At 46.8% G+C, this 23,319-nt stretch overlaps 1 protein-coding gene across 1 annotated transcript in view; it reads right to left on the bottom strand.

The window, feature by feature from the left end:
• Nucleotides 1-23,319, bottom strand: part of ZNRF3 (zinc and ring finger 3) — a 148,694-nt gene that overhangs the window by 77,369 nt on the left and 48,006 nt on the right. Inside the window, exon 2 of the mRNA XM_027864922.1 lies at nt 10,073-10,198. Within this exon, the coding sequence (XP_027720723.1) occupies nt 10,073-10,198 (126 nt within the window). The remainder of the gene's footprint in view (nt 1-10,072; nt 10,199-23,319) is intronic.

The following is a 23,319-nucleotide window of genomic DNA, read 5'->3' as shown; positions in this document are numbered from 1 at the left end:
GATGTCCCTCATGGTTCTTTTCTCTTCTCCCTCTATACAACTTCATGAGCTCCCATGGATTTAATTATGATCTCTATACTGATGATTATCAAATCTACTTTTCATCCTACATCTCTCTACTGACCTGCCAATCTTAAATCTCCAACCACCTTTCAGACATCTCCAACCGGACGGTCAGTAGGCATCTTAAACTCATTATGTTTCCAGGCTACGCTCTCCCCCATTCTCCTTCCTTCTCTATAACTGCAGAGGTCAACACCATCCTCCCTGCCCCTCAGGATCACATCCTAGGAGTTATGTTGGATGCCTCACTATCTCTCACCCACCATATCCCAGGCCTGCCCCTTTCACCTTCACAACCTCTCCAGAATATGCCCCCTCCCCTCCTCCAAGTCTGCTACTCCCTGGTGCGGGCCCTCATCGCCTCACGCCTGATTACTGCCATAGTTTGCTGGTGACTTTGCCTGCCTCAGGTCTCTCCTTGCTTCACTCCATTCTTTATCAAGCCACTAAAGGGATTTCCCCAATACACACAGGTCTGATCATGTCATGTCACTATCATCTCCTTCCCCACCTCTCCCAATAAACTCCAGTGGCTTCCCATTGCTTCTAGGAGCAAACACAAAATGCTCTGTTTAGCATTCAAAGCCCTTCATAACCTGGGCCTCCTCCCACCTTTCCAGGTTTCTCACATCTTACTCCCCAATACATACTCTGTTTTTTTGTTTTTAGGCAATTGGGGTTAAGTGACTTGCCCAGGGTCACACAGCTAGTAAGTGTCAAGTGTTTGGTCTGAGGCCAGATTTGAACTCAGGTCCTCCTGACTTCAGGGCTGGTGCTCCAGCCAGTGCACCACCTACCTGCCCCCCAATACACACTCTGATCTAGGGACACTGACCTCCTGGTTGCTCCACAGACAAGATCCTCCATCTCTTGGCTTGGTATTTTTCCTGGCTGTTCTCCCTCCTCCATTCTGACTACTGATCTTCCTCCCGGCTTCCTTTAAGTCCCAACTAAAATCCCCTCTTCAACAAGAAGACTTCCCCAACCTCTCTTATCTTTAATGCTTTCCTTTGGTTAATTTTTTTCCTATTTATCCTGTCAGGCAGCTAGGTGGTACAGTGAATAGAAGGCCACATCTGGGGTCTGCAAGATTCATCATCTTGAGTTCAAATCTGGCCTCAGATATTTACTAGCTGTGTGATCTGGCAAGTCACTTAACCCAATTGGCCTCAGTTTCCTCCTCTATAAAATGAGCTGAAGAAGCAACCGGCAAACCACTCTTAGTATCTTTGCCAAGAAAAACCCAAGTGGGGCCAAGAAGAGTCAGACACGACTGAAACGACTGAACGACAATTTATCCTGCATGTAGCTTGCTTTGTACATTTGTTTCCATGTTGTCTCACCTATTAGACTGTAAGCTTCTCGAAGGCAGAGACTGTCTTTTGCTTCTTTTTGTAACACCAGGGCTTAGCATAGTGCCTGGCACATAATAAGCACTTGATACATGTTTATTGAATGAATTCTATCACATTCATGTACCATAATTTGTTTAGCCATTCTCCAATTGATGGGCATCTGCCTTATTTCCAAATTTTTGCCACAAAAAGTGCAGCTATAAATATTTTGGAGCTAATGGGAGTTTTTTTTTCTTATATATGGCTTCCTTGGAGTATAAGCCTGGGTTCAAAGGGTAAGGGCATTTTAGTCACTTTATTTGCATAATTCCGTATTGCTTTCCAAATTGCTTGTTACCATTTCATAGCTCCACCAACAATGACTTAGTGTGCCTGTCATTCCACAACTCGTCAACACTGAATGCTGTTGACGTTTTTTGTCATTTTTGCTCATTTGCAGTGTGAGGTGAAATCTCACACTGTTTTGATTTGCATTTGGCTTATTATTAATGATTTGGAGCATTCTTTTATATGTTTGTGAACACTGTGCAATTCCTTCGAGAACTATTTTTTCATATCCTTTGACTATTAATATATTGGGGAACAGCTGTGTGTACGTACACATATATACGAAATTGTTTACATAACGTGAATGGCCATTGGTGTGTGTATATAAATATATAAATTGTTTCTACATGTTGGATACCAAACCTTTATCAAAGAAATGTGATACAAAGATTCTTCTCCCTTTCAACCACTTCCCTTCTTTATCCTAGATTTTATCTGTGCAGAAACTTTTCAGTTTCAAGTAATCAAAGTTTTATATTTTTAACTTTTTTAATGGTTTCTACCTCTTGTTAGATTAAGAATACAGCTCATACCCACAGCTGGGAGATGTATATGGTCTGCTTATTCTTTATTTTTTTATTGTATGATCTTTATTATTGGGGTTATGTATCCATTTAGAAAGTGTTGTGGAATATAGGCTAAGCCTAATTTCTGCCATATTGCGTTACAGTTTTTATCAAATAGGGAGTTGTTTCCTAGGTAATTTACGTTTTCCACTTTATCAAACACTGGGATATTAAGTTCCATTGTTTCTGACTCTCCCTTGTCTATTCTGTTTTATTGATATCCCTCTTTTTCAACCAATGTCAGATGGTTTTGATGACTTTATAATACTGTCTGATGTTTTATGCTATAGTTTGGGGTCTGGAAGTGCAATTTCCCTGTCATCCCCAATTCTTTTCATAATTTCCCTTGATATTCTAGATCTTTCCAAATGAATTTTTTTAAATTTTATCAAGTTCTATGAAGTATCCCCTTGGTAATCTGATTGGTATAGCAGTAAAATTGTAAATTGGTTTGGGTAGTACTGTCATTTTTATTATACTGGCATGGCCTAGCCATGAGCACTGAACATTTCTTCAGCTATTTAAGTTGTTCTTTGTTTCTTTTTTTTTTTTTTAGGCAACTGGGGCTAAGTGACTTGCCCACAGTCACACAGCTAAGTAAGTGTGAAGTGTTTGGTCTGAGGCCGGATTTGAACTCAGGTACTCCTGACTTCAGGGCCAGTGGTCTATCCACTGCGCCACCTAGCTGCCCCCTCTTTGTTTCTTTAAAGAACACTTTGTAATTTAATCTATTTTTATATAGTCTTTCAAGTGCTGATCTCCCAAATATTTTATGCATTTTGTAGTTATGTGGAATGAGACTTCCCTTTCTATTGTGGTTTCCTGTGTTTTGTTACTATACATTGGAATGCTGTTAATTTTGAGGATTTACATGGCAGTCCACAACTTTGCTGAAGCTATTGTCTCAATTAGCATCATGTATTAACCTTTGTAGAAAGGATTTATTCTTTGATCAATCTGCTAGATGTCCTTACAAATAGAGTCCAAGTTCCAGATGATCACAAGTTTGTATCAAGACCAGAACATCTCAACGGTCCCTCCCAGCTCTGAGAGTCCATAGTTGGTCACTGTTCACAAGGCTAAAAGACTTGTCTCATACCAGGACATATGACGGCTGGGTAATTCACATACAAAGGCAAGCTTATTTCAGAAGATGCCACTGTCCAGAGTGTTGACAAATAAACCCTGACGTGTCTAGACTGGGCTAAGTGTTACGTAAAGGGATCCATAAAAAAGACACCAAGTATGACTAGAAGAAAGGCTGATCATCTGAGCCGTCAGCTTGAATAAATACGCGGTGGTGTCCTTATTAATTGTGTGACATGCAAGGACAAGTCAATCAAGTCCTCTGGGTTGTGGTTTCCTTATTTTTAAAACAGGAACAAGAGCAGCCCCTAGTCTCCTTACTGCAGAGATTTATTGCGGGCATTCAATGGGATTTTTTACACACACACACACACACACACACACGCACACGCACACACAAAAGCACTTTGTGAATTTACATACCCAATTGTAATGATACACCTAGCTCTAAGGAATTACTCTTCTCCACTGGGCCAGAGAGATGCTGACTCTTTGCAGGGAATTATTAAGATGAGGACTAGAATAAAGGTTTTGTGACTTCCAGGATAATATACCGTGCATCCCAGCATCCTGTCCAGTACTTCCCATTCAATCCAGTGAACATTTATTAAGCACCTACTGTGTGCCAGGCACCGAGCTAAGCCCTGGGGATACAGTTAATAAAAAGAAAGGCAGTCCCTGACGTCAAGGAGCGTATAATCTAACGGGAGGATAGAACACACAAACAGGATTGGGGGGCGGGGGAACATGTGGGAACCAGGTACAGGAACATCTTGTTCCGTGGAGTTTAAACCAGGAGGGTTTAGTAGAGGCAGAGTGAGCCAAGAAGTCCAGCCTCTGTCCTCTCTAAAGGAAAGCACTGGGAGGAGTTTGCTGCTGCACACTCCAATCAGAGGGAGAGGTGGTTAAGGGAGGTAGTGTCAGTCAAGGTTTGACTAACCAGCATGGGGACGAGATTAGAGGAAACGAACATGGGAGTCACAGCAGGGGGGTGCAGAGTGCAGTGAGCGTCCCAGTACCCTGTCACTGGCCTGCCCAGGGAAAAGGATGGTAAAGAAGAGATGAAGGTTAAAACTTAAGGCAGAAGTGTAAGCTTCCTGTGTTTGACCATCATCTTCACCATCCCAGGTGCAGTCCATTAAATTCTGTGCAAACATACCTCCCCAGGAGTAAGCACCTGCTGCCCTTTCCAAGGGAGTCTGTACAATACTGCCAGGTGAATCTTCCTCAAACAATTCCTCTCTGGTATCATCCCCTCGGCAAAACCTTCGGGGTTGCTGTTGTTCCACAAGCTAAAAGCTTCCTGCAGTTCTTCATTCCCCATGAGATGAAGCCTCAAGCCCCTAGGCTTGTCATTCAAATCCTCTTTCCCACGATTTACCTAACACTATATAACTCACTTCTCCCTCAAGTCCAAACCATTCACTTCTGAGGATGAGGAAACAGGCCCAGGGAAGTGAAATGACTTACCCACCCTCCTCATACGGCTGGTGTCCAAGAACAGGCTTGAGGGCAGCTCCTATAGGGCCCGGGGCTCCAGGGCCTGGTGTCATACGCAGTAGGGGACAGTCTCGTGCCCTGACGCATCCATAGCAGAAAGACCGAGATCCTGCCTGCAACCCTTGAAGTCCAGATCAAATTCCAGGTCTTCCAAGAGCCCCTCTCTCACCTTCCCCAGGTGAGATCCCTTGGATCCCTCTCCCTCTCCCAACCCTTTTCTGCATTGTTATCTGTGTGCCTCGCAGAGGCCGGGACCTGGGCAGCTCTATCTCCCTAACCACTAGGGCACCCTGTCCTGCAGGTTGCATGTAACCAATGAATAATTTTCTGAAAGCTAAAGGTATGGCGGTGATAAGGGGCACCTTTTGGCTAAAACAGGCTTTTCCAACATTAAAACCATGAGAGTTTTCCAGTTCTAGAGTAATGGCTTGCTAAGCAGTCGGCTCGCTGAGCCCATTTCAGCAATCAGAACTCTGGAGGCCAGAGAAGGAGAGGAGAGACCTGCCCGTGGTCCCGTAGGCACGAAGGGGTGGGGGTGGTCTGGGCCCAGAGCCAGGCTGCTGTCTCCCTTTGGGAAGGAGGGAGAACAAGAAGTCTCTTCCAACACAGACACCCCGGCATGCAGTAATGCCACACAGAGCCCGGCCATATGAAGCCCACATCCCCACTGATCATACTTAAAAGTCTTTGTCTTTCAAAAGGAAAAGGGGCTGCAGCTTGATTTCAGAGACACCCCTCTACTCCTGGGGACTGGCAGCTCATCTGTGACTTATCAACTGAAGAGCTCTGGGAGGCCAAGTGCCCTTCCCAGGTCAGAGTGCAGATCTGATCCCAGGTCTCTCTAGCTCTGAAGCAGGCTCTGTGTCCACTATGCCGTGTTTGGAAAAAACACCCATTCCATCTGAGCTACCTCAACAAGCCAGCATTTCAGAGCAGTTTAGTATTTCTGTCATTCACCCTTCCATAAAATCCCTGTGAGATGATGGCTCCAAGAGTTGGGCAAAGGGTTCGACTAAAGCCAGTCATGACAAGGACCCCCTAGGTAGCCCCAGCACTTATCTGGAGATGCCCTTCCCTCACTGGGAGAAAGTACAAAGAGTCCTATCCCTGTCTTATAGATGAGAAAATCGAGGTCCAGGGAGGGGAGGGGACTTGCCCACAGGCAGCCAGCCAGAAAGTTTCCGGCCCAGCCCAACCCAAATCTCCCCCATGCTGCCTCTACCTCACCCAGCTGAATGGTCCGGAGGCACACAAAAGTCCCTCACTTCTAAACCAATTCTATAGTGTTGAATTCTTTACTTTTGACAAACAGCCACACAAGTTTACACTTTAGGAAACACACATTGTCAAGACTAGAATGAGGCTCCTTATCACACTCTCGTGATGGTCCTTAGAACCATAAAATCTCTGAGCAGAGATGGGCCTTCCTTTTACTGCTGAGTAAAACTGAAGTCCACCCAGGAGAAATGCCCCCAAGGCCAGACAAACGAGGGAGTGGCACAGCCAGCATGCCCTGGGTGCCTAGGCCCTCTCACTTGGCTAAGCTTGACCTTAGAGCACCTGGGAGGCCCATTCCCCACAGCATCCGAAGAACTCCCCAAGCGGATCGGAAGCCATCTTTGCGTCTCCCACAGGGTGGTGGAGAGTCAGACGTGACTGAACAACTCGATGACAATGACAAAAACATTTACAGGTGCTTTCCTAAGGAGTTTCAAAGCACTCAGTAAGAGATCAAGGTGCATTAAATTTGTTTGGTACCCTCAATGTAGCTGAATCTGAGTTCCTGAGGGATCAGAGAATCCCAGGATTTTGCTATATTTTTTCCTCCTATTAAAGCACTCTAATGCCTGACAATTTCTCCTTTTCGTTTCCTTAATCGAGTTCTCCCACGGTGCCTGCTGGCTTGTTCATTTGTTTGGGGAGCAGCAGGGGCACCTCAGGGGGAGATGGGCCAGGCAGAGGAGGCCCCTGCCTGTGCCGCCCCCTCACCATCCTTCTGCTTCTTCCTCCCCTCCCCCATCCCCCCACATACTTCTCCCAGAATGCCTGACACGGCTGGAGAGGAACCGATCGCCTCCCTCAGATGGATTTCTGCAAGTCTCGATGCTCACTCGGAGGGGCTTTTCTCCCCTCCCCAGGCCTACTTGGCAGAGCAGCTCGCTCATTTTTTCCATTCTCTTTACGGCCCCTTCCCATCCACCTTCCTCATGCGAAACCAAGGAAAACGGCATTAAAAGCACGAGCATCTCAGCTCATCACCATACCTCTCCTTCCCCAGGACCCTCATGCCATCCACCCTTGGGTTCAGACCAAAGATAAAGCATGGCTTGTTGCTGCTGTTGCAGCTAGCCATTTTTCAGTCGTGTCCCGTTCTTTCTCGCCTCTTTTGGGGGCTTTCTTGGCAGGGATACTGCAGTGGTTTGCCATTTCCTTCTCCAGCTCATTTTGCAGATGAGGCAGACAGAGGTTAAGTGACTTGTCCAGGGTCACACAGCTATTAAGTGTCCGAGGCCAGATTTGAACTGGGGTCTTCCTGACTCCAGGCCCAGAGCTCTAACTGCTGCACCGCCCAGCAAAGTTTTTTAAAAATGCAGTTGAAAATAACTTTTTAAGAAGATTAAAGAGAGAACCAGAAAGACCCCGTTGATCAGATCACCTGCCGTGAGCCAGGTTTTAAACAACCAGGAAGTTTTCTTGACTCAGTGAGCCTCGTCCTGTCTGTCCCATCTCCCTCCCCCATTAATGATTTTATTTAGAAAAGACTTCAAGTCAAACTCTTCTTCCCTACACAACTGACGGCCGGCCAAAGAGTGGCGAGGAGAAGCCAACACACCAGAGGTCTCTGCTGGCACCAGGCAGGTTCCTGTTGCGCTTCCCCGTGTTCCGAAACATGTCAGAGAGGAGGAGGCATTCAAGAAATGCTGCCTGACTGAACTTCATCAGGGTGTGATCATTAACAGAAGCTGAAAGGTTTGCCCGGCCCAGGCCTTCCGGCCAAGCCACCTCCACGGCACAAGGCTCTGCCAGGAAAACCAGAGAACAGGTAGGTCCTTCCACTTCAGGAAGGAGATATCCACGACCTCAGCGTCATTTCAAAGGCCCCATTCTCCCAACACTGTAGGAGGCACGTTCCTTTGAGCCCTAGACTAGCACCACCACACACTTACGCCGACCCTCCGAGAACAAAACGGCTGAGCCAGAGTCGTGCGAATCACAGCACAGTAGAGCGTGAGACGAAAGCCATTCTCCTGGGGCGTGGCAAACACCGGAGCACTGGAGATCGGGGTTCCAAGAGAAGCGTGAACACTGACCACCCTTCAGAGGTAACTAACCACTTCCAGAATCCACTCAAGAGAATCGCGGATTCCAACCAAGGATTACATTAAGAAGCGAAGGAGCCCGCTGAAAGAACAGAGAAGGCACGGACCTCAGCTGGGGGTTCTGAAGAGGAACCACAAAACCAGAGTTTATCTGCTACAAAAGGATTGACAGGTATTCTGAAACCTTCAGCTGAAGAGGACCCCCACAAGACCAAGAGCCTTCAAACACACAGGACCTGAGCTAGGCCAATTTTGTGGAGGTTTTCAAATCAAAAAGCATCCGAGGTCCAAACACTGTGTCTACTTCCCTCTAAGCCCCAGACGTCCTAGGATGGAGAGCTTGGAAAGCCCCTTGTCAATCACACAGTACAACCTCCTCCCCTCCCTCCAGGTCCATTTTATAGATAAGTCAACAGATTTGGAGGTCAAGTCATTATTCGCCTGTCTAATGCCATGCAGATTAAACAAAGCAGCCAAAAGCCACGGTTTAAACTCACATTACTGACAGTCTACACCAGGGGTGGGGAACCTGCGGCCTCAAGCACGTGGCTGTCGAGGTCCTCAAATGCGGCCCTTTGACTGAATCTAAACTTCACAGGATTCAATCAAAGGGACCCAAGGACCTAGAGGGTCACACGTGGCCTGGAGGGCGCAGGTTCCCCACCCCTGACCTCACAGTCCTAGGGTCTCTATGTCCAATACAGGCATATGTCATGATCTCAAAGCTTGAGTCCATGTACTCTGCCCTCCTTCCAAGACCTACCTAAACTCAGAGAGTGAAGATGTTTTCCCCAAAGCTCTCCCACCCTGACTGCACCACACACATCCCCAAGGGGAAGGCAAAATTTGCCCAAATGGCAGCTTCTTGGGGCTGCCAACCCCAAAGGCACACAGTCAGTAAAACTGTGGCCCAGCAGGAATGGGCTGCTCGTCTCTCAAAGCCCGCCTGAGGGTCTTCTGGGCACTCCACTCTCCCGTCTCCAAACACATCAGCAAATTTCCACCGAGGGCCAGCAGTGATGGCGCCCCCAAGAGGCCGCTTATTCTCCAGTTCACACCTTGCTAAGAGGGTATCCACAGTGAGGTAAGCAAAGCCAAGAACACAACGAATATGGGTAAAGAAACCAACCCGGCAAGACTGAAGAACACTGATCGATACACTGATCGGGCCCAGCTCCACCCCCGCTCCTGCCTCATCCCGCACAACACCAGACCCTGCTCCACAGGATGGACTGCGTTCATTTGTTATAGGGACTGTGTTTTCTCCATTCTGGGGTAGGGGGGGAAGCTAGCAATAGTGATGCCAAAAGAAAAACCAAGTCTTCACTGAAGCAGCTTTAAAAATACACAAGGAAACCGCAGGCATTTCAGAAGGATCTGCAGATATGCAGGACAGATGGGAAAGTAATCAGCTGAAAGTATAGATTTTTATTTATTTATCTGGTGAGGCAATAAGCAACTTGCCCAGGGTCACACAGCTAGTAGGTGTCAAAGTGTCTGAGGCTGGATTTGAACTCGGGTCCTACTGACTCCAAGGCCAGAGCTCTATTCACTACACCACCTAGCTGGCCCAAAAGTATAGATTTTTAAAAAGAAAGTTGTACATAAAAATCATGGTTCCCCATAACCTTTTTCTGTTCTGCTTTGTATCTCTAAGTGTTTCTGACATTCATTAAATTCAAAGTAAATAAATGATGGCCTTGGAGTCTATCCTACGGACATTCTAATAAATGAACCCTTATAAAAGCCAGGGTGGGTACTTCAGCCCAAAAGAAGGCATTGCATTCACACCAAGTTCTGCTCGCTGACAGGGTGTGTCCTCAGGGCCCCCATCCCCCCAGGGGCTGGCTCTTACCTTGCCGAGGACAGTGAGACACGGCTTCGGGTCCAGGTCTGGCTGCTCCAGCTTCACTACCCCCACCCAGCCATATTCATATAAGTCTTCTTCATCATTGTTGTTACAGAGTCCCAGCGGGTGCATCTAGGAGACAAAACAGGAGGCCGGAGTTTACAAGTCAGGCAACACTCCGTGGCCACACTCATGCCATTCAAAGTCAGTTTCCCCTTGCCCACCTCCCTCCCCCAGTGACCAAGGGCTGGGGATTTTATGTGCAGCATCTCCAGCCTCGTCCACTCCACTCCCCCGGCTACCACTGCACCAGATGGCCTCCTCGGGGTCTTCCCTCTTCCAGGATTCCCCCTCATGCCACTACCATAACAATACTCCTTCTCACACAGAGATGGTTGTTTCAGCTCAAACATCAGCAGAGGCTCCTGACTCCCCCTGCATTGAGCCCCAACCCTTGTGTGTGGCATGTGAAGCCCTTCTGCCACTTGGAGCCACCCACCACTAACGGACATTGCTGCCAAACGGGCGCTGCACTCAGGTCATCACCGGCGTTGTGATGGAGCCTGGGGTTGATGCCACAATCAGTCCTATCTCACTGAAAAACACATTCCCGACAGCTCTGAAACACCATAAATTCAATCCAGCCTCTTAAATTAATACTTCCAGAAATCTATTATTTCCTCCCTATAACAAGGCAGATCACAGCCCCAACATTCTCCTACCCCCTGCAAATCTCAGTAGATAAACATGAAAGAATGGTGCATCTAGGCGGCACGGAGAATAGAGTGCCAGGCCTGGAGCAAGGAAGACCCGAGTTCAGATCCAGACTCAATCACGACTAATGGAGTGACCTTGGGCAAGTCACTTCAACCTGTTGGCCTCAGTTTCTTCACCTGTAAAACGAGCTGGAGAAGGAACTGGCAAACCGCTCTAGTATCTCTGCCAAAAAAACCTCCAATGGAGTCACAAAGAGTCAGACACGACTGAAACAAGCTAATGACAACAACACACATCGAACACATAAATAGGGTTACTCTCCCTGAGACCAGCTTCTCCGAGCCTGGACAGACTAGCTGCTCCTTCGAGCTGCCGGGGGCTCTGCTGGCCAAGCCTTCATGAGCCTCAGCTGGCCTCTGTGCCGTGATGAGAACTTCAGCACGGCCAAATAAATTACTAGGGAGCCAGGGTTAGAAATGAAGACCTCCAGATAATTAATTCTGATTTAGCCACTGGAGATACTGTAGTGCCTCAATTACCTCCACTTGAGGAATGTTAATATCTGCTAACATTTACACAGCGCGTACTATGTGCCAAGTTCTGTGCTAAGCACTTTACAATGATTCTCACAATTTGATCCTCACAACAACTTCGGGAGGCAGGTAATATTATCATTTATTTTACAGATGAGAAAACGGAGGCAAACAGAGGGAAAGTGCCTAGCCCAGGATCACCTGGGTAGTAAGTACCTGAGGTTGAATTTGAACTTGTTTTCCTGACTCCAGGCTAGGGCTCTAGCCACTGTGCCACCTAGCTGCTGAGCAGACCCAGGAAACTACAGTATTGTTTACATATACTTCTTGGATCAATCACTAAGCATTTATTAAACACCTACTATGTGCCAGACTCAGAGCTAGGTGCTGTACAGGGCACCCGAGCCATCCCAGCCTTACCCTCAAGGGGCTCGCTTTTGATTGGAGAAGACAGCCTGTGTAATTGTACCCATAACTCTACAGAGGATCAACACCAAGGAGGAAGGAAGGGTCAGGGAAGACCCCAGGTAGGTGGCGATACTGGAGCCGAGCCCTGAAGAAGGGAGGGATCCTAGCAGACAGAGCTGAGGAAGGAATGAACTCTAGCTATGGGGAACGGTCAGTGCCAAGACTTGCGCATGCCATGGGTGTGTACCGGGGGGAAAAGATCCATGTGACTGGAATGAAGAGTATGGCAAGGCGAGTAATAGCTAATGAGGCTAGAAAGAGAGGCAGGAGTTAGGCTGTGAATAACTTTAAAGGCTAAACAGAGGCATTTCTATTTTATCCTCCAATATATGGAGCAACTGTGTTTCACTTTATTTAGGCCACTAGGTGGTGTGGTTATAAAGTCCTGGAACTGGAGTCAGAAAGACCTGAGTTCCAACCCTACAGCTGTGTGACCCTGGGCAAGTCATTTGACCTTTGTATAGGTAAAACGGGGATAACAAGAGGCCTCAGCTCCCAGGGCTGCTGTGAGAATAAAATGAGTTAATATTTGTAACCTATTTTGCCAACTTTTAAGCAGTCTATAAATGCTAGCTGCTATCATAGTCATCAACATCATCAGAGAGAAGTGACATTGTCAGATCTGCTCTTAAGGCGGCAAGCAGTGCGGAGGCTGAGGGCCTGAACCAAGGTGGAGCCGTGTGCAGAGGAAAGCAGGACCGATTAGACTTGGCAGCACTCTCGGTTCCCTGGGTAACGGGAGCGAGGCGGCGAGGAGAAGGCTGAAGGCGTGGACCCGGCAGCCTGGGAGGTGGTGGGCCCTTGGACACAGATAGCCAAGTTGAGAAAAGCAAAATGTCTGGGGCGAAAAGCCGAGTTGATCCAGACCCGCACAAGTTTAGGTGTCTCTGTGACACTCAATTAGAAACGTCCAGGAGGTCACTGGTGATGCAATCTCAGGGAAGGCACTAACCATGGGCGCTGAGGAGGCTACAAATGAGCCAGAGGAAAGAGGGAGAAGAGAAGAAGGCCCAGGACAAAACCTGGAGAACACCCACGCGTATCAGGTGTGAGATGCATGAGCCAGACCAGGACAGAGAGAACGAGGGGAAGGTTTTTCACCTACGTGGATGTCATAGTTACATAATGTTATGAGGGCTTGGGGGTTCTTTTCACTTGCAGGGCAGGTGAGAGAAAGAGAATGCGTATCTGTTCATTGGAAAAAACACACACACACACACACACACACACACACACGAGAGAGGGGAGAAGGCTAGAATTCAAACCTAAGTCTTATGACTTCAAAATCCAGAGAGTTTTCCGCTCTAGTATTACATTGTGAGTAGATGGGACCACGTGATTATCAAAATGTCAAGTGAGTGCCCTTCTGGTACATCAGCCTCAGGATTCTACTGTGCAAAAGCCTTCAGTGGCTCTCCATTGCCTGCTGGGTAAGACATTCTAAGGCTTTCTACAATCTAGAGCCACCTTCCTTCTAGGCCACATCACTCCCTACTCCCCTACACACACAGCATATTCCCACTGAAATGCATTTGTTGCTATACAAATTGGAATGGCCTCCACAGAACTACCCTCTTCCCCTGACCAGGGCTGTGTCTTGTAAACAGTAGGGGCTTAATGCAGCTTTGCTGAAATGAAGGTGGTGGTGAAGTCAAAGATGCTGCAGACGCTGATAGCTGGGGAGGTTGGAGCAAGGGCAGCTTGAGGCAACAAAGAGTGGGTGGGGAAGGGGGTGGGGAGGAGAAGCAGGACCTGTGATGAGTCTTCTAAAGGCAGCTTTTTAATGTAGTGGAAAGCATGGGACTGAAAAGCAAGTGAGTGGCGTCGGCTCCACGTCTGGAGTCCCTCACATCAAAGCTCAAGGAGCAGAGGAGCTGGCCAAGGGCAGGAGAGCAAAGGAGCTCCAAGGACTAAGAGAAAGCCCTGCTTCCCTCCTCTGGCCCTCAAGAACCAAGGCAGAGGAACACTGCAGACTGTCTACTTATTTGCTGAATGAATTAATGAGCGCAAAACTTTGAGGGATGGTCACAAGAAAGAAGACAAAACTCCCAAGTAGGCACAGAAGAAACAGATGGAAGAACAAGGAAAATTCCAGAGAGAAGAGCTTCCAGAGGTGCCACAAGAATACTGAACTCTACAGGTGACCCCTGGCTTCACCTCTATGTCAGGCTAAGGAAAAATGTGTGGAAAAAGGTCATTTGACACCAATACACACTGCTTTACTTTAGACAGACAACACTAAGGCTCAGGGGAACTTTTAGTTTTCTAAGGAACAGAAACAAAAGCTAGAGCAGCATTGAGGGGTCTCCATGGAAGCTATGTAGAGGCAGTCTCATGGTAGAAAGAGCACTGGGCTCTTGAGGCACACGTCCTGGGTTCCATTCTCACTTCCAGTACTTATTACCTGTGTGTGACCTTTGACAAGTCCTTTTTGAACCTTAAAATGCTAGATAAATGGGAACTACAGCTATTAATATACTTGGCGATCCAACAACCAAGATGGGGCAGATGCTGTAAAGCCAAGGCTGAGCTGTAGCTGAACCTGTTACAGGCCCATTCAGGTCAGCCTGGGCTGTGGGCCTCAGGGGGGACAGCTAGAAGCCTCCTCAACACACACAAACCCAGGAAGCAGACCATCCCCTGGTACTAAGGAAGTCAAGGCAGGGCTGGGAAACCGAGTGTGACTAAACCTTGGGACCTCATGCTGCATTAAGGATTACAACAGCTCTTTCACCAGCTGTGAGAATTTCAAGGGTGTTGTTACCCGAGACACGAAGCCAAAAAGCACAGTGCATTTGGACTGAGCTCCTGTCTTTGCTCTGAAGACTTCAGAACAGACTACACATAAAAGTCTTTTTTCAAACAGGCCAGCTAATAAGCACAACCTCTCCACCATCATGCCCATGCCTTTAAAAGGCTGTCATGCAGACAGTCAAGGGAACGAGAGGGCGACAGTCTCTCCGTAAACAAACAGACACTAAAAACACTTCTAGCCTCAAAGCTGACCCCTAAGGATCCTTCTTTACTCTAGGTCTGGACCACACACAGCTCTAAAAAGACTGAGATCCACCAGTCAGTCAATAAGCACTTGGTCAGTACTTACTATGTACTAATCACTGTGCTAAGCCCTCAGAAAAGCACAATCATTCACTGCCTTCAAGGAGATCACACATTCTTGTGGGGTGGAGGGGGTGAGAGAGACCGGACAACATGTAAATGTCGAGGTGTGGTCAAGATCCATCCAGTGTAAATGGAAGGTGATCTCACAGGGAAGGGGAGGAAAACCAGGGGACATTAGACAAGGGGCTGGAAAAGGGCTACTGCAGAAGGTGGGAATTCAGCTGGATCCTGAAGGAAGTCAGGAAGGGATGGGGGGGTAGGGCAAAGATGGGGGGGGATCCCAGGGGGGGGGAGGGGGAGGATGGAGGGGAAGATGAGGGGGGAGGATGGGGGGAGGGGAGCCAACACAGAAGGGATTAGGATATTTTCAAGCCCATCATTCCACACAGCTGTTCCTCCACCCATACAGCTTTACTCCCATACACCTCTACAACTATGTGAAGATCCCAGTTTCTACCCATCTACCCAAGTGCCCAACGTTTCTCAGAATTCCAACTGTGTCCAGCGTGCGCGGGAAACACTCACGATGTGCTCAATAATCCCATTTACCACTTGCACGGCTATGGCAAGCCGCTTCCCTCCGCTGGGCCCCATTTGTCTTATTGACCAAATAGGGACAAAACTTGTACTGCCAACCTTAAGAACCTGCTGCGAGCCTTAGACCGACCTCGGCATGAGCTACAATTATTCATCAACTATCACTACTGGGCCATGGCGGTAGCAGTGGGAGTCAGAACTCGAACCCAAGCCCGTTGCTATCGCTCTTCCTTCCCAGAGATTAGTGTCCATTTCTAGATCTGGGTGGGCATCAGGCAGTTCATGGACTTGGATGGGAAAAAATGACACCTTTATTTTCACTAGCATCTAACAGAACTTTAGCCTGGTTTTCACTCCTCTCTGGGCTGCTCTCAAGCACTCCAGGCTTGCCACAGAAACCTCTGCCCCTTCTCCACCCCTCAGGCGACTGCGCACCCGTGTGGCCTCTTCCTCTGACCGGCTGCTTTCTCCCAGAGCCTCATTTTTCAGGAGGACGCCCCAGATGAGCCACAGCTTCGTTTCTCACCCGACAGCACTGAGATTCTCTGGGGTTCTTCTATTGCTGCCCTGCCCCAATGGGCACCTCTCTCCTCCGGCCTCCATAGGAAGCTAAGTGCCCTGAGGGCAGACATGATCTTCCTTTCTGCTCATACTTGTCTCCCCAGGGCTCAGAACAGTGCCTGGCACACAGTAAACAAACACTTAACAAACACTTCTTGGCTTGATCTTCCATTACATAGAAACATTGGGCTTCAAAAAAGAGACATAAGGGCATAAAAAAGGTTAAGAATCCCTGATCCCAAACAGACAGCACACACAAAATCACAGACACGGCAACACGGTTTTTCGAAGTGTTTCGCTCACTGTAACTAGGGGAGTGGACAAAACAGGAGACCTGGTCGTAGTTTCACTCTGCCTCTTACTAGCTGTATGACACTGAACAAGTCCCTGTAGACTCCGAGCCTCACATGCCCAGTCTTTAAATGGAGTGATGATGCCTGCCCTCCACACCCCCAGAGGGCTTGGGGGGAGGGGTTGTTCCGAACACACAACACATACAACAGCATCTTCATACACAGTGTAACTCAAAAAGGAGGATTCTGTACAAAGCCATGGATTTCCATTTCATACTACTTGCTTTAGGGGAAAAAAAGTGTATGTATATGTTTAATACTAAACGTTACTTCAGTTTTTTTTGTTGTTGTTTGTTTGTTTTTTGTTTTGCTAGGCAATGGAGTTAAGTGACTTGGCCAGGGTCACACAGTTAGTAAGTGTTAATGTGTCTGCAGCCAGATTTGAACTCAGGTCCTCCTGACTTCAAGGCCAGTACTCTATCTACTGCGCCACCTAGCCGCCCCTAAATGTTACTTTGAAAATGTGTCTGAATTTCCTTCTGTTCTCCATACACTGTTAAAAATATTAATATAGAGCACTGAGTGGGGCAGCATTAGTACTGGTCCAGCCCCCACTCCCCTTAACTTAAATAAAGAAAAGAGGGAAGGAGGCACCTTGTGACAAATAAGCAAAAAGAATCCCATTGTGGCCATGTTCAGCTACACACACACACACACACACACACACACACGCACACTTTCCACATACATACACACATTCTACATACATACACACATACCCTACATATATACACACACACCACACACACACTCTATATACATACACACATAGTCTATACACACACTCTCTCTACATACATACACACACATACCCTATACACACACACCACACACGCACACTCTACATAAATACACACACTACATACACACATACTCTACATACATACATGCATACAGACTACAACACACTCTACATACACATAGCCTGTATACATGCATACACACACACTCTATATACACACATACTCTCTATATATACATGCAGACATACACCACACACACTTTACATACATACATACACATACCCTATATACATGCATACACATATATACTCTATATACATATATACACACACTACATACCCACTACACACATACACTCTACACACATACACACACCACATACAGCATACATATACTCTACACACATACACACATATACCCTATACACACACCACACACACAGTCTACATACATACACACATACCCTATATACATACACACACACTACATACACACATACTCTATATACATACATGCATACATACTACACACTCTACATACATACATGCACATACCCCATACACACACCACACACACTCTCTACATACATACACACATACCCTACATACACACACTACACACACACACTCTACATACATGCATGCATACACACACTCTACATACATACACGCACATACCCCATACACACACACCACACACTCTCTACATACATACACACATACCCTATATACATACATACACACTACATACACACTACATATTCTATATACATACATGCATACACACCACACACTCTACATACATACACGCACATACCCTATATACATACACACACACACACACACACGGATAGGCTGATGAAACCCCGGATGCGGAGGTTTCAGGGAGAAGAGAATCCCTGTGAGCTCTGCTCACCATCTGCAGGGCTGTTGTGGAGAAGAAGGAACAGGCCTTGTTTTGATTATCCCAGAAGGCAGAACTGGGAGCAACAGCTGAGAGTTGGTAGGAGGCAGGTTTTTACTTGTCGGGAAGACAAACTTCCTAATAATCAGAACTATCCAAACGCAGATGTGGCTGCCCTCTGGAAGGAGTGGATTCATCACGCTTGAAGGACTGCAAGTGATAAGGATTCGGGAAGAACAAAGCAGCAGATGAACAACATGGACTTTCGGCTTCCACGTATTTTCAGGCTCATTTCTTTGTGGAGTAAAACTATTTCATTTTTATTTAAGAAATAAACTCAAATATGAATCTAAACTATTTACTACTTACAAAGCTGCTACAGTTCTAAAGACATACGAGGTCCGCATCACAAAAAACAGTGACAGTGCCAACAAAGGTAAGTGCACCACCAGAAACTACTGCTCTGATTGTGTCTGCTTCCTCCCAGAAGGCCAGCCTTTCCCCCCAGCAGTCAGTCCGTGAAGCGATGCCACAAAACCTCTACAGGAGGCTCGCTGGGCAGCTGAGACAGACCAGGCCAGAGCGGGGATGCTGAGGAGGCAGCTCAGGCAGGCGGACGCCACCCAAGGCCGATAAGGGCCATCTCTCAAGATGGAAGTACCGGAACTGGACCTGAGTGGCCGAAGGAGGAAGAGGGCATGAAAGGAGAGCCAGGAGAGCCTGGAGACTGACTGGACAGGCACTCAGGGAGAAGCGGATGGAGACCTAAAACCCCAATGCTGCAAACCAAGTTTGTCGTGGCAGTTCATGCACCCCAGGCAGAGGAGACACCAGCGAGCCCACAAAACCTCCCAAGGACACAGCCTTCTTCCTGAGCAGGAGAGGCTGATGGTACCCACTCTCCAGACGTGCATGCTCCACCTGACCACACAGTGCCTAGCACAAAGGAGTCCCGGTATCTCTGGCCCAACCCATGGAGCTCTAATGGCTGCTCTGTCTGGTTGAGAGGTAATGCTTCAAAGATAACCTGGAGGCTAAGGGAATGTGTCAGATGATGTAAGTATCTGGAGAATTGGAACTATTTGCTCCCTGCATACAGCAGGCACGTCACATGGAGCCCTGAAATTAAAAACTGAAGAGGTTTTCAGCTCCCAATCCTTGGGGATCCATCCTCGGCACTTTCCACAGTCTGAAAGGGCAAACTTGAAACCTGGCCTGGGTGGTGCTTTCTCCAAGGTTACAATGTCTCTCTTCACTGCTGGCAGTTTAAAATAACTTCAAAAGGCCCGCACAATGTTAAGTGGCTTACTGTTACAGAGCAGCCAAACACTGAACTCCCAAGGAGGAAGCGACATTTCACTCTGGAATATTATCTGTCCAAAAAGCCCTGGTGATTAAAAGGGAAACTTCCTCCTTTGTCCCGTCCTGGCCATCCCTGCTCCCGCCTCAAAGCTTGCTGGGACAGTTCAAGACCTCCTCTTTTTCAAAGGTGTGGCTGTTAGAGTCAAGACTGGGAATTTATGGAAAGGGAAGGCAAGGGTGACTCCACCCACTTTCCTCTGAGCGAGAAAGAGGATTCTTTTTCTTCCTAAAGAAACAATGAAACTGAAAACGTTTTCCTCTGATAACTTGCCTATTAGATCACCCCTAGCTCAGAAGCAGGATGGTAGACAGTAAAAAAAGGAACCCCAGCCCTCTTCACATCTGTGTGACCATGAGCAAGTGCCTCAGTTTCCCCATCAGCCAAACGAGGGGTTCAGATTAGATGATCTTTAACGCCCTTCCTAGGACCCCAGGAAGCCACAGCAAAGCACCGGGAGGCAGAAAAGCCTTTCTATTTTTTCCTTGTCAAGATTTCAGGAATACTCATACCCAAGATCTCCAACCAGGAAGCTTCAGCAGACTCCATCAGCACCTTTTCTGTGCCAAAGAAGTGGGTTTGCCGAGCCCTGAACTTCTAGAGGAGGTGCGTGCTGCGACAGAAACGGCCCCCAACCTGGATGGCAGGGTTTAGAACCAGAAAGGAATGCAAGATCCCAGTTCAACCCTCGCCATTTGTCTCTAGGAGGAAATGTGCCCTTGGCCCCAGCAAGGAGTGCCTTGTTCAGGGGTATACAGCCTGATGGGATTCTAACTCAGGGCCTTGGACTCTGTTCCTCAGTTCCCTCAACTCAGAATCAGAAACTGATATGTGAACTGTGGCTTCTGCATTTACCAGCTGCCTGGCTACACAAATCATGGCTAAGTCTCAGTTTCCTTTATGCCCACTTCACAAGGGTGCTCTGAGGAAAGGTACGTATTGTTACTGCTACAATAGCCGCTATTATCTTGTAGAGGAAAAGAAAAAAAAATAACTTGCTACTGACTCCTCACTTCCCGTTTACCATGTCATGGATCACAAACCCCATCTCTGGTGGCCACATCTCTAAAACAGGTATAATCCTCTACTAATGAGGGCAGAGGGCACTGGGCAAGAAGTGCTTCACACACACACACACACACACACACACACACACACACACGGGCTGTGTGGGCACAGGACAGCTGTCACTGCCTGGAACCCAAGGCTGGCATACAAAGTCAGAGCTCAGCTGCACTCGTTTCAGAACTAACACTCTGATTCCCAAGTTACTAGACGTTAAGTTTCTTCACGTCTCCGTTGCCTCACCATGCCGCCACCCACCCCACCCCAAGCTAATTTTGAGAACAGGGCATTGCTTCAGAATTTAGAGGTCCTGGGCTTTCATCAACATGGGCTTACTCTTCACAATTCAGGATATAGCTTTTCATGACTGCCCTGGCCAAAACCCAAACTCCATCTCTCAATGGTGCCCTTTGGTTAGAGGACTGCATTAAGAACAGAGCCAGTTTGCTGGGTCATCATCACTTGAAGGTTTTTCCACTCAGGAACCTGGCAGAGCTTTCATTATTTCAATGGCAAAACCTTCAAGTACCAGGGCCAATCCCAAACCAAGAGGGCTGCTCAGTGTGAGGGAGGGTCACAGGAGATGCTTAAGAAAGGAAGGCTCCTCTGATGAATGAACGTAGTTGAGTAAGTTCTTTTTGACAACTAAGGGCTGTTCTTCGACCCACATGTATTTCCAATAATCTATCACTCATTAAAGTTTCTAATAATCCAACTTCTCTGCATCCCTTCCTTTAAAGAAGGTCTTGACCAGTTCCAAGGCTATCAAAAAACCAAGCAGATCTATCAAGAGTTGGATGAATATAAAGCAAGAAGGGTATTTTCCTATTACCAGTCCCTCTCTCTCTCTTCCCAGCCCAAATGGAGAGGGTACTTATGTGGTGGATTAAACTGGAATACAACTGGATATTGATGACAAGAATGGCTAGCTTCCCAATGAGGCAGCAACCAAAATTAAAATAAAATATCTTCACAAGGGAAGGAGATGAAAGGGCGGTTCCAGGGGACTTTATTATCAACTGAATTCAATTCCTTCATAATCATGTAATCCAAGAAGGAACTGAACCCAATGAATAAAAGCCAGGCTGAAGATAATGAAAGTGGTCTGAGAAATAAAAGACAGTGCAAAGGAAGTCTCAAGGCTCCATACTCAAGATAAATAGCAAACTAACTATAGCCACAGGCAATGGATTCACAAGACATGAACGCCCCAGCAGTTTCCAACCCAAGTGAATGAGCTGTGGAAAGTACCCTTCCCTTCCAGTAGCAGAATTATAAGGGAGTTGGGGGGGGAGGGGGCACTGCTCAAGAGTCAAAGTCATGAATTGATATTCTGGCTTTGGCCCCCAGTGGGATGCTGGACTCCTGGGTGTTTCATTTTCTTTCATTCTGAAAATAAGGCTAATGCCTGCCACCTGCCTACCTCATGGGTATTTGTGAGAATTAATGAGACAATATCTGAAGCATTCTGGGTTCCTTGGAGACAGGCACTACAGATTAGGTATTACTAACACAAGCTAGAAAAGTTCCCTGTCCATTCATCACCTCATTAAAGTTACCTATTCCTTAAAACTTCCAACTATATGGAGGGAATATATATATAATATAGACATATAGACAGAGAGCACAGGGCGAGTTGAATATGAAGGCATGAGAGCTAAAAAATAAAATTAAGGGGTGAGAGAGGAATGTACTGGGAAAAGGAGAAAGGGAGAGGTAGAATGGGGCAAATTATCTCACGTAAAAGATACAAGAAAAAGCTTTTACAGTAGAGGGGAAGAGGAGAGAGGTGAGAGCAAATGAGTGAATCTTACTCTCATCAGATTTGGCTTAAAGAGGGAATAACATACACACTCAATTGGGTATGGAAATCTATCTTACCCTACAGGAAAGTAGGGGGAAGGGGATAAGAGAGGGAGGGGTAATAGAAGGGAGGGCAGATGAGGGAGGGGGTAATCAGAAGCAACACTTTTGAGGAGGGACAGGGTTAAAGGAGAGAATAGAATAAATGAGGGGTGTGTGGGGCAGGATAGGATGGAGGGAAATATTTAGTCATTCACAACATGACTATTATGGAAGTGTTTTGTGTGACCACACATGTATAACCTATATCAAATTGCTTGCCTTCTCAATGAGAGTGGGTGGGGAGGGAGGGAGGAAGGGAAAGAATCTGGAACTCAGAAGTTTTAAAAAATGACTCTTAAAAATTGTTTTTACATGCAACTGAGAAGTAAAATACACAGGCAATGGGGTATAGAAATCTATCTTACCCTAAAGGAAAATAGAAGGGGAAGGGGATGTTGGGAGGTGGGTGATAGAAGGGAGGGCAGATTGGTGGAAAGGGTAATCAGAATGCATCCTGTCGTGGGGTGAGGGGAGGGGAGAAATGGGTAGAAATAAATCTTGTGGAAGTGAATGCTGAAACTAAAAATAAATAAATAAATTGGGGGGGGAGGGGGGACCTGGAAAGACTTACATGATCTGATGCTGAGTAAAGTGAGCAGAACCAGAAGATTGTACACAGTAACAGCAACACTGTGTAATGACCAACTATGACTGACTTAGCTCTTCTCAGCAATACAATGATCGAAGACAACTCCAAAAGACTCACGATAGAAAATGCTATTCACATCCAGAGAAAGAACTGATAGAGTCTGAATGCAGACCAAAGCATAGTGTTATGCTTTTTTTGTTGTTGTTTTCATTTTCCTTTTGTTCTGTTTCTTCTTTCACAACATGATTAATGTAGAAATATGTTTTACATGATTGCACATCTATAACCCATATCAGATTGTTTTCCATCTTGGAAAGGGAAGAGGGAAGGAAGGGAGGGAGAAAAATTTGGAGCTCAAAATCTTGCAAAAAAGGAATGCAGAAAATTGTCTGAATGCTG

The sequence above is a fragment of the Vombatus ursinus genome, unplaced genomic scaffold, assembly GCF_900497805.2.
Source record: "Vombatus ursinus unplaced genomic scaffold, bare-nosed wombat genome assembly UNPS02001287.1, whole genome shotgun sequence".
Lineage (NCBI taxonomy): Eukaryota > Metazoa > Chordata > Mammalia > Diprotodontia > Vombatidae > Vombatus > Vombatus ursinus.
The sequence above is the reverse complement of the archived record's forward strand: the minus strand, read 5'-3'. Positions and strand labels throughout refer to the sequence as shown.